Genomic DNA, 13,257 nt, shown 5'->3' on the forward strand with positions numbered 1-13,257 from the left:
CAATATAGTCAAGTCATTAAGAAAACTCAAGGCTCTATTCCACTTATGCACCTCCATCGGGTTGCAGACAATAAAAGATTTCCAAGTGTGCAAAGTTGGACTTTCTGATTAGTGTGCAGTATCACTGACAGCTTAACTCAAGTGATTACTAGTTCCAAAAGAATATCTACTAATGGATCTATCGCGCTGTAAGGGATTGACAACATATTCCGCCATCTAGAAATATGGTCTGCTAGTACAAAAGTATTGATTTTGACATAAGCCTAACAAGATCAACTGATAATTACTATCTAGGTCGGCCAGTATACAGCTACAAACAATCTTTATGTTCTTCGACTTGTTCGGTTTTACAGCATTTAGCTCGTCATCTAAAAACATGCTTATATATCAAGCAAATTTGCATGTCATAAGGTTTGGCTTTTTTTTTTAGAATTACATGACACAATGCTAACAGTCTGCCCATGTAGCCTACTATTAGTGGGCAGACTGCTGTCAGCTATTAGTTGTCTACTAGTAGCTGACAACTCGAATTCTGTCTACAATAATCTCCAGACCATTTAACCTGTAATACATAGTGCACAACTCGTAACTGGCTTGTTGCAAATAATGCTGACTGAATGTTTTTTTCATTGCATTATAGATGCATGCCAAATCATTGAAAAAAACAGTTCATACCTCTACGAGCTCTTGTGCGGGTCAACTAATTCACAACTGCAGTGCAGAAGGGCAAATATATGCATACTTGCTGCATGCTTTAGCTTATTTTGTAATGACATTAAAAACTAGATCTATTCATGAAAGATCATAGCTAAAATAAAACACTTCTACAAAAACTTTTCTGACTAATGCTATGTCTTTTCAGGTTTTATGGCAGAGCATTTATCAGGAGGATCACAAAAGGTGTGCACTGTCCCTTCGTCATTATCCAATTTAGCCCTAATAAAACTACTTACAGAAAATCAAAATAGTAGCTAACTTGTTTTTTGTTCTACAATAGTTTTATACATCAATGATATTGTTATTTTGGTGAACTAAAAAGATCAAAAACTTATTAATAAATGCATAGGTACTCATTCATTATTTATGTAGATTATTTAGCAGCTTATAAAAAATTTAACAAAAGTACAACTGTCGACACTACATATCAATTACTGACTAATGACCAAAACAAAGAATCTTAGGGGTTTAACGGTGACAGCGTTCAAATGGCTGAAACCAATGATATACAGCCCCCCAGGGCTGTATATCATTGCTGAAACAGCCATTTGACTGCCATGTTTAGCCAAATGGCTAAACATATAACCAGTAAATAAAGATTGTTATTTAATGGTTATATGTTTATAACTTGACACAGCATTGAAAGCATGCAAAATACAAACAAAAACCAAACCTCTCTGTAACCACAGCTCATGCCTTTTAAACGCAGAACATTCTATTAGGAATAAACAAGGATAATAGCAACATGAACTTAGTCGGGAGTAGCTTTGGGTCAAGGTTGTTTCATGTTTATCCGTTTCTGCGATACCGCAACAAAAAAGCTTTGTTTATATTTTGCAAAATATTTTAAATATAGGGTGACATCAAATCAATAAATAAAAATTACGAACAAATAAAAACAAGAATTGAAATAAAAGATAAAATTATAACAAATAATGCTCATGGCGATCATTCAACCAAGCCTTACGTCTCACTATCCAACATCATTACATATACTACATTCAAATGCGAAAAAAGTAAAGTGGCTCGGTTTCAAATTAGCGAGGCAAATAAAACATATTCGTTCCTGCGATCTGAGCGCTTTTTTCTTTACTACATGCTGCAACATTAATTCCCATTTACCTAGCAAATCTACACTCATTGCATTGGTGTTAGAAAATTTTAAGGAGAGCATTTTAATTACAATTGTAAATATTTTTTTTATTAATATTTGCATCGTTTTCTACGTCTCGCGATGTTTTCGACGTATTTTGTACTCCGTTGTATTTGATTGAAACCTAGCAGGCTTAGGATTTATCAGTTGATTGTCAAGTCAGCATATTTAAAATGCACGACAGCTTTTTGACGTGGTTACATGCTTACTTACTTTGTATTATTGCATTTGCGTAGTCCAACAGTTAGTTGTCAAACGCACTTTTTGTATCCGATTATATGATAACCCGGAGTTGGTCACTCCATACGATTGTTTAATTTTCAAAACCTACATATGTAAATGCATACTTCAAATTGTATTTAAAAATATAGGAAGGCTCTAGGAAAAACTTTGTCATTGGAACTCTGTCATAAGCGAGTTCCTAAAGCATTTTGACTTGAACACTACACTTTTTAGTTGCTAGCCTTCAATAAGATTGTTGTGTGTGCAATCAATAGAATTAGGTGACTCTATCAACTACTGAAACAACGTAGTAGGAGTGCTCAAGTTTTATTATTGAACGCAGGGATATCTATTTTTAAGCGGCTAATGATATCAGCACCTAGACAAAGTCTAATCTTGATTATAGACTAATATAATCAATCTATTTTGATGATTAATGTAACCAAGAGTTAATGTTTGACCTATCTATGAGCGAGTAATGGTTTTCGTAGCTTTAAAGAAGAACTTTTAAGGGTGAAGAATGTTACGGGTTTTCCCAAGACCTTATGTTTATTTTTAATACAAGAATAGTTATTCCTCTAGACTATAAAGTATAAAGATAGAAAAGTAATTGTCTAAAACTTTAAATATAGTTGCGCTTTTGTTCTTTTGGGCATCGACTCTGGCTGACACGTCTGTCTACCATGATAGAGCTGTGTTGAAAGTGTGCGGATATTAGTAAATAGTTTTCTTTTTATACTGACTAACCATTAGCCTTAGTGTCTAGAAGTGAAACTACTGTATATATCTCAAGTCTTCAATTGTGAATCTTGTTGTTTTAGGGGTTTCTTGGCTACTTCTCGGTGTTTTTTGTCAGCGAAGGTTTCATCACATATAATCTTTAATTATAAATCATTGTCTGGTGTGGGGCAGTACCAAATTTAGATTTTATTAGATTGAATGACACAAGTTATTATCGTCTGACTGCTGCTGGGAGCTGCCAATAGGGAGTCCAGTTAGCCGTGGATCTGAAACCATAATTGCTACATACAACTTTTATTGTATTTTCTAGGTAAATCAGACACACTGATTCCGATTTTGTACTCAAAATAAAGATTGATCCACTAACTTTCAAAGTAATGAAGGCTTTTTTACAGCGTTTTATTATCAGCCTCGAAAACAACACAATTGGCACCACAAGTTCCGCCCATAAATATTTTAGGTAGCCTAGCTTTTTAGGAACTGAAGTTAGGGATGTTTAGTCCGATTTAGAATGATAGAGATGGGTGTCTTAAAGCCCATTATTATCTAAATTCAGCCTTCAAAATCTTCTCAGTCTTTTATGAAAGGTAGATAAACTATTTAAAATTGCTTGTAGCTTGTTACAGGATGTTAAATAGGCTGAACGCTGAGAAAAATGAGCTCAAAAACGCGCGATTTTATCACAAGCTAGCGTTGTTATGGCGCTTTTTGGGCTCATTTTTAAATATGCATTGTTAAATAGCTTATCTCCCTTTCAGAAAAGACTGAGATTATTTTGAAGGCTGAATTTAGATAATAATAGGTTTTAAGACACCCATCTCTATCATTCTAAATCGGACTAAACATTCTTAACTTCCGTTTCTAAAAAGCTAGGTTATGTCACACATTTATGGGCGGAGCTTGTTATGCCGATTGTGTTGTTTTGGAGAGGGATATTAAAACACTTTAAAAAAGCCATCATGACTTTGAAAGTTAGTGGACCAATCTTTATTTTGAGTATAAAATCGGAATCAGCGTGTCTGATTTACTTAGAGAAGTCGATAAGATTTTTACGTGACAGTTATGTTCTAAACTGTACTCTTTGGGAGTTAATCTATGGTTTTTATCTGGAGTTTAATTACAAGCTTTTGGTGATATCTAACATTTTCTCAAGCTACGTATTCAATGTTGTAGCCATAGAATGGGTGGGTTAAGATTTGGAAGTTGGCTTGTAATGGTTATTATCCCATTTCCGGAGCCTGTGGATGTTGTGTGGGAATGTTTTCTTATTAAATCTGCTATGAGTGTTGCAATGGTGGTGTGACGTCTATGTGTATTATCTTGTTCTTTGCTTTATGTCTAACTGGAAATGTTTGATGCTAGATATACCAAAATTGCTGCCAAGAGTGCTAGGTCTTTAATTTTAGGCTGGGAATACGCAAGTTAATTACAGTTCAATTTTCTTAAAAAGTTTGCAGTTAAAGTAAGAGTGTTATTTTTTTACTTGTTGTACACGTTTAGCCACAAAGACTCATCACACAAGGGCTTGAGCTCTTCAGAACATATGGGCATGTTCACAGTTGTCAGTTTCGGGACAAATGGTGTGTCAATGTAGCCCCCAGCCTAGTAGGTGAATGAGGTATCAGTAAATAATTGTCCATACAAACTTTAAGTCACTATCATCAAATGCAACTGAAATATTCCTTTCAACAAAGCATCATTCTCGAACAGTGGGATGGATCTTTGAGTCAGTTTCTGGACAAATTTTGATCACCCGCTTTTTTGGTTCATTTTCATTGGCCAATTGCTATGAAGTATATGGTTTGAGGTTTGTAATTTGAGTTTTCTAACGTAAGTTAGGTTGTTGTTTTGCGTTGTTTTATATATAAAACAATGTAAAGTATTTTGAAATTCTGCAAAAAGAAATAGTACATGAGGTGTTAAACTGGAATGTTTTTGTACATGTTCAATCATCCAATAAGGGGAGATCACTTATTCTTAGAAATAGTTTACTCTTTTAGTAAGATCTGCTACAGTATGAGACGGGCAAACACGTGATTACAGGTGAATACTGTGGGATGTACATAGAATCATACATTGTTTTAGTTTTACAAATTCACTTGATTTTAGCAGACACAGTTAAATGTAAGGGTTTTTCAAGATGGTCAAGTCACAATAACAACAGTTAAAGAAGCATTTTGCAAATAGTATTTCTAAAAATATCATCGGGTTTGTCTAAAAGCTAAAAAGTATCCGTGAAGATAATTGCGTTGGATTGTGGAATCCTGTGAACTTGGTTAAATATCTCTTAAACAGATGGCCATGAAGCCTTAAAGGTTGACTTGCAACAAAATTCACATTACAGTTATTTGGTATCAAAAGATTCACCATGTCTTACTCTGTTGTGTTGTAGGTGCCACATATGTGGAAATGTGATTACGAGCTCTTAAAAGCTCAAAAATGAAAAGCCGCCATAGATTGGAATTTCTTTATTTCTCTTGCAATTTGAAATTTGGTTATCGTCTTGTCACGTGATGTTCTCCCGTGAATTGAAAGGCCAATAAAAAGCTCAATATAAAACTCATCGTAGTACTAGTTTATGACAAACACTTCCAGTTTTACCGAAGACCCCGTATCAAATATAGATGCTCGCTACTTTACAGTTTTGTTTCGATTTGGTCTAATCGGCAAATCGTAATCTGATCATGTGACCCAGTACTTCGCGAATAATTTCTGCAGCACTTTTCGATTATCACAAATGACCAACAGGCTCGTCATGATTATCAGACAATGATATGTACTCCTTCAAGCTAAGGCTAAAAAATAAAATGAATTTTTACGATAAGTTATAAGATATCACTGCTAAAAGTGACAGCATTAAAATGACGATAAAATAGACACGTAAGAACAATAGACATGGTTTCATTGAATGCGAGAAGTATATTTGTGAAATATTTCGACGAATAAGGCTGCATGAATGTGTAAACAGAAACCATCTACCACAGCTACGTCACATTTGAGCCGTTTTGGAAAGAGAATCCAAACTACAGCGGTCTCGTGTGGCTGAGATTAACTGTTAGTTTTTTAGCTTTTAAGAGCTTGTAATCGCATTCCCACATATTTTGCACCTACAACACAACAGAGTAAGACATGGTGAATCTTTTCATATCAAATAACTGTAATGTAAATTTTGTTGCAAGTCAACTTTTAACAACAGAAAAAATATTCATCCAGGTTAAGCTGTACAGTGTCCATCATATTGGTTTATCTGCTCTTGCAGTTTTTAAGCGAATGCTTACAAAGTTGTTGCGTTTGTGTAGGGATAACTTATCCTGAGGTTGTGTTCCTTAGTTCCTTACAGGGAACAGCCTGTAAAACAACAGTTTTGTCATAGGTTGATGTAAGACAAGATACCCAAATGCTTTAGTGATAAGTATTTTTTTTATTTAGTCAGGGTATCTACCCATTCTCTTCTCAGTGTGAGATGCACGAAGCTTATTAGGTTTTGCTATTGTTAGTTATTCAATATAGTCTTAATCTCAGCTGAGCCTGATTTTATAAAATTATCCATCTCTACCAAGTATTAACCTCATCAAAAACTTGTAGGACGTCTTAATAGCTCAAACAGAAGTTGATCATTTATCACCCCAGATGTTTGTTCACTTGGCAAAGTTTCAGTATGTTATATTGCAATTAAATTACAAATTTAGTAGGCACATTTGAAAAGTGCATGGGCATATTATTACTACTAGTAATACCTACTACTACATGGGCATATTATTACTACTAGTAATACCTACTACTACTAGGGCATATTATTGGGGTGTTGGATGTAGGCACTGGACATTGTTAATTTTTGGGTGTGCCAACACTACTTGAAATCTTGCAAATTCCATATATTTATATTTATTCTTTATTAATGTGGAGTAGGCACAGATAGATGTGGCAGATGTTCTTCATTGTATGTCTTGTATTAATAAGAAAAACCCATCACAGTCGAGTACAATTTCTTAAAATATGAACATAAATTATGATTCTCATAATGGCTGCAAGACCCCGCCGGTAATCTCGCTAGGCTAGATTAGCTAGATAGGCTAGATAGGCTAGGCCGGTAATCTCGCTGTCGCTAGGCTCGCCGGCTAATGGTTACATAAAACAGTGTCGCTGATTATCGTATAATCGCATTATCGCGTGCAATGCCATTTTGAAAATGCTGACCTTTAGCTGTACAGTGCATTTCGAGAATGTTTTGCCTGCAGCTCCTCACAAATGTTGAACAGCGCTGAACTCTTGCATTAACCACAGGCAACTACCGGCGGTACTTGTAGCGTAGGTTCCCATTTGACCACTGATAGCCCTGCGATTCTGCCACCGCTGTTTGTGGCGTATATGAACACCAGGCTTTTGTTAGGAGCTAGTAGCAACATTTACCTTAAAGGTTGACTTGCAACAAAATTCACATTACAGTTATTTGGTATCAAAAGATTCGCCATGTCTTATTCTGTTGTGTTGTAGGTGTCAAATACGTGGAAATGTGATTACCAGTTCTTAAAAGCTCAAAAACGAAAAGCCGCCATAGATTGGAATCTGTTTATTTATCTGACGTAGTCATTCCAGTTTGGTTATCGTCTTGTCACGTATGTTCTCACGTGAATTGAAAGGCCAATAAAAAGCTTAATTTAAAACTTATCGTAGCACTGGTTTATGACAAACAGTTCGGGTTTTACCGAAGACCCCGTATCAAATTTAGATGCTCGCTACTTTACAGTTTTCTTTCGGCATTATTCAATCGTCAAGTCGTCATCTGATCACGTGACCCAATACTTCGCAAATAATTTTTGCAGCTCTTTTTGATTATCACAGGTAACCAACAGGCTCGTCATGATTATCAGACGATGATACATACTCCTTCGAGGTAAGGTTAAAAAGCTTAACGATTTTTTACGGTAAGTTATAAGATATCAGTGCTAAAAGTGACAGCATTACAATGACGATAAAATAGACGCGTAAGAACAATAGACATGGTTTTATTGAATGCGTGAAGTATATTTGTGAAAATATTTCGACGAATGAGGTTGCATGAAAGTGTAAACAGAAACCATCCTGTAACCACTACGTCCCATTTGAGCCGCTTTGGAAAGTAAATCCAAACTATGGCGGTCTCGTGTGGCTGCGATTAACTGTTCGTTTTTTAGCTTTTAAGAGCTTGTAATCACATTTCCATATATTTTGCACCTACAACACAACAGAGTAAGACATGGTGAATCTTATGATACCAAATAACTGTAATGTGAATTTTGTTGCAAGTCAACCTTTAACAATCTGCTCCTTAGAATGATAACAAATATTTTACCCAACAATATACTTTACATGAAACTAACCACAGCACCAATGACACAGCACATCACACAAAATAATCAGCCCCATTCAGCACATATTTACCAACATTTTAATAGATTACTGTTCATGTACTGAATCACTCACTAATGGTGGTGGTGGTCTGCCTCCTAACAATCTCAGCTCAGTAAGATGATTAACATAAATAACAAACAGTGCATTAGAACTTAATTATTAGCAAATTGCAGCATTGTTTTTTCCTGCCTAAAAATGTCAATGACTGTACAGAAACAACAATACACTGCTGTAAACTGCTTTGATGTGGCTAACAACAGCAGACTGATTTATATGTTATCATGCTGCTATGTTAAACACAACCACTTGTACTTATGTCATGAGAACTTTTGAGTACAGATAAATCTGTAATCATTGTCATATCCTTGTCTTAATTTGTATGTTATTTCCCTACTGTTCTTAGTATTGATGCAAGCAGAATAAATCAGATGGCACTTTGTCAATTGTGTATTAAAAATTTTGAAGTACATTTATAGCTTTTTATGTTTATAAATACAAAAAACTAGGTTCTAAAATAATTTGATAAATTTTAGGAATTCCCCAAAAAAGGCTTGAAACTACTACTGAACAAAGTGCGTTAAGCGCATGTTCTGTCATTAGGATTGCGCTATAGTCTGCGGGCATGATTGTATGTGCAAGCCAATAAACACTTAACCAGTGAAAGTTGATATACAAGAAGTCATCGCATTCAAAGCATTGTTGTAGGAACTTATATTACTGTTAGAAAGCCTAAACTTGAATATAAATATGCTTTGTCTTGCGAATAGGTTGGATACGATGTTTCTTTATAATTGGCGTGTAATAGGCATTTGTGTTACACTACTTGGTATGATCTATACATAGCCCTTGACAATTTCACAAGCAAAAACTAATTGAATCGAAATTAAGACCATAGAGTTATCTCCCCTAGAGTGATAACTACACGAGCGTTTCCGGTGCCAACAAGGAGCGTTTAGGCCACGCCTCTTTTTTGTGCTAGTCAGTCGTAGTGATTGACTAGATCAATAACATCAGCCATGAGAAGGGTTAAACAAGGATCATGAATTCCAGTTGAGATAGTAATTAATGCTCATATTAAAGAAATGATGATTATAGTTTATTACTCTAATATATGCTTATTATTTAAAGCAATTCAATACCTACCAGGGATTGCTAAACATATTATGGAAATGTTTACTTTTTCATTTCCATAAACATAAATATTTCCATAATTTTAGGGAAATGGATATGGAAATTTTATTTTAGAAATATGGAAATGGTATGGAAATGGAAATAATAGGAAAATGAATTATGGAAATGCTATGGAAATAATATGGAAATGGAATTAATATGGAAATGAATTATGGAAATGTTATGGAAATGAATTATGGAAATGTTATGGAAATTGAATTAATATGGAAATGAATTATGGAAATGGAAATAATATGGAAATGGAAATACTATGGCAATGAAGTAGGGAAATGGAATTAATATGGAAATAAATTATGGAAATGGAAATAATATGGAAATAGAAATAATATGGAAATGAATTATGGAAATGTTATGGAAATGGAAATGAATTATGAAAATGGAAATTGTGACATACACGTAATCCCTGATACCTACATGACTTGCCAAGGCACTGAATAGATAGTGAGTGAAAGTGAAGGTAATGCAAGCAGTTACTCATAGATAACATACATAGTCATACTGGGGTTGTATTACATTGGTGTGATGGAAAGCTAATCTACTGCCATCAACTATGAGCTGTACTACCCGGTGTTGCCCGAGTAATAAAAAGGTATTTGGACAGAAAATTTATTTTTATATAACATTTACTATTCTAACTTTTAAACTTCATATCATGAGAAAATATTTTTAAGCGGTTTAAATGAATTAAGAGGAAAAAGAAAACAACTCTAAAGGTTTGCAAGCTTTTTTAAACAACTACAACTTTTAAATTTCATATCATGAAAGAAGTGTTTTGTTGAAATAAATTAGGAAAAAAAATAAAACTGTAAATGTGTTTAAATGTAAAATAATTAGCAAGTAATGGCTAAATATAATGTTTAGCTATGATTACAATGAAAAATTATTTAATAAATAAGGTAATAAAAAAGTCTATTTTATTTTTATATAATTATAGTTAGTAGAATTAAGTATAATTTATTTTTATTTAACATATAACAACATTTACCACTTTAATTTTCAAACTACATATTATGAAAAGTGTTTTGTGTAATTGAAATAAATGAAGAGAAAGAAAATAAAAACAACTGTAAATGTTTTCAAGCTTTTTCAAACAACTACCACTTTTAAACTTCATCTCATGAAAGAAGTTTTTTGTTAAAATGAATTAAGAAGAAAAATGAAACTGCAAATGTGTTTAAATGTAAAATAATTAGCAAGTAATGCTAAATATAATCTGTTTAGCTATGATTACAATAAAAGATTATTGTAATCATAGCTAATTTTTACTACTTTATTTAATAAATAAAGTAATAAAAAGTCTATTTTATTTTTAAATAATTATAATTTAGTATAATTAAGTATAATTTATTTTTATCTAACATAACAACATTTGCCACTCTAACTTTCAAACTTTTTGCTTGCTTACATCAAGCAAAGATGTCCACTAACTAGTGGACATCTTTGCTTCAAGCTAGTCTATGTATTTGATTGATATGTATTGAAATCTAAGATTACATGCAAGGGCTGTTTGTGAACTGAGGTGACAATGAATCACTCTATCACCATACAATGTCAATACTTTCAGTTGATGGCAGTCGATTAGCTTCCCATCACACCAATGTAATACAACCCCAGTATGACTATCTATCTTATCTATGAATAACCAATGATATACAGCCCCTCATGTGTGGGGGCTGTATATCATTGGAGTAACTGATTGCATTAACTCACTTACTTAACACCATCTATTCAGTGCCTTTGCAATGCATGTAGGTATTGAATTGCTTTATATAATAAGCATATATTAGAGTAATAAACTATAATCATCATTTCTTTAATATGAGCAATAATTACTATCTTAACTGGAAATTCATGATCATTCTCATGGCTGACGTTATTGTTCTGTCGATCACTACGATTGACTAGCACAAAAAAGGGGCGTGGCCTAAACGCTCCTTGTTGGCACCGGAAACGCTCGTGTTGTTGAATGCGCAGTTATCACTTTAGGGGGAGATAACTCTATGATTAAGACTGACTTCATGTTAAAAAATCCATTTCCTTATTTTATAGATATATTTTCTAGCACTTATATGGATAGTTGTAATATTTAATATATTAGTTTGAAGACGAGCTATACCTTGTACACCGCTACAGATTTAAGACTAGCCCCTTAATATGTGCCAGAACTGCTGTAGAGGACAAGTTCTCTTTAAAAGTACACTAGTGCATTGTTCTGTTGTTCATTGTGTCATGTTTATGACTTTTGACTATTGCTAATTTCTGATGCTAGAAATGTGAACGATGCAGATGTTTAGATTTGAACTGCTAATATCGTGAACTAGTTCCGAATTGTATAATTTTAGCCTGACACAGTTTAAAAAGTTTGACGAAAATATATTGCCAATTTGGTTGTCTAATGGATGAACAGTCATATAATGAGGTTTTGTGGTATTTTAATGTTCATCTGTAACAGCATTGAATATGTACAGCATTAAGTTTTTTTGGAATATTCCCAATTCATGTTCTATGTGCCTGATGTTCTAGATTCTAGAATATACTTTATGAATTTACTTTATACTAGAATATATATGATGGTAAGATCAATAGGGATGTAATATACTCAATCACTTGAATAGGCTTGTTAAATGGGTGGGTTGGTGCCAAATGGTGTAATTTCACAAATGGAAATGATTACATGGAGTACAAAATGCATGAAATAAAGGTTTATACCGAAGCTGCCTCAAAACAGTATGAAGAGCTACCTTTGTCTAGTTCAACAACTCACGAGAGCTAGTGTCACTTGACCTATATAAATATAAGTGACATATAAATATTGTTGTATCTTTACAATGGTGTTTACAGGGCTCACTGTTTCTTAACCCGCTGCAATGGCTCAACAGAACAAAGATCTTGGCTCAGGTTCACAAGCTAAACCAAAAAAAGAAAGCATTCTCGCTGTTCTCAAGTACTTAGACAAAGCTGTTCGAGTAAAGTTTGTGGGTGGTCGTGAGGTTAGCGGAATACTTAAAGGATGCGATGATTTAGGCAGTCTGGTGCTTGATGGGTGTGTAGAATATCAGCGGGATCCTGATGACAATTTCAGACTAACTGAAGATGTGAGGCAACTGGGCCTGGCTGTCTGTCGTGGAACATCTGTTGTTGTCATATGTCCAGATGACGGTATGGAGGAGATAGGCAACCCTTTCGTTCAAGACTGACATCATTTGGTCACTATTACTGTATAAATTTTGCTACAGACAGCGGTTTCTTGTAATTTTTACTGCATTTCAAACCATATTATCAATTTTTAATTGAACATACCTGTCTATTGTAGAGTTAAATACATTATTTTTCAGAGGTCTTGAAAGCATACTGTGTTCATGCTTTAACACAATATACAACAAAAATTTACTCTTTGTCCCTTGAAACCATCTTTAATTTTATTTATCGGAACCAGATCATTTTCAATTAAACAATTTGGGAATTTACGTAGTATCATTTTACTTTTCCTAACAATTAATAAGTTTTGCCAATTCTTGTCACATCTTAAATTAGCAGATTCCAAAATGAGTAATAAATCCAACAACTGTAGTTGGTACAATGAATTTGTATAAAGTAGCCTTTGGTACAGGCTTTTGATTTACAAATATTTAAATCTTAGTGACCACGGTTACACATTCTTGTTATTGCAAAGCTGAATTGTGAGAGTCACAGATATCTACATACAACCTCCAAAATGACATGATTTGGTCTAATAATGTAGATGCTATTGTACACTGGCAACTATTACTGCCAAGTACATATGTAGGTGTTCCATTCTTATATAAATCATTTATAACTCTTGCGCATGCTCCGCTGTAGTA

General features: G+C 33.9%; 1 protein-coding gene across 1 annotated transcript; it reads left to right on the forward strand.

Moving 5' to 3' along the window:
- The first annotated feature begins 12,282 nt into the window (after window positions 1-12,282).
- LOC137390846 (U6 snRNA-associated Sm-like protein LSm7) lies at window positions 12,283-12,612 on the forward strand. The gene has a single exon (XM_068077165.1). It carries the CDS (start codon window positions 12,283-12,285, stop codon window positions 12,610-12,612), a length of 330 nt encoding a protein of 109 aa, XP_067933266.1.
- The last annotated feature ends 645 nt before the right edge of the window (window positions 12,613-13,257 follow it).

Source organism: Watersipora subatra, chromosome 3 (assembly GCF_963576615.1).
Source record: "Watersipora subatra chromosome 3, tzWatSuba1.1, whole genome shotgun sequence".
In the NCBI taxonomy this organism is placed as follows: Eukaryota; Metazoa; Bryozoa; class Gymnolaemata; order Cheilostomatida; family Watersiporidae; genus Watersipora; species Watersipora subatra.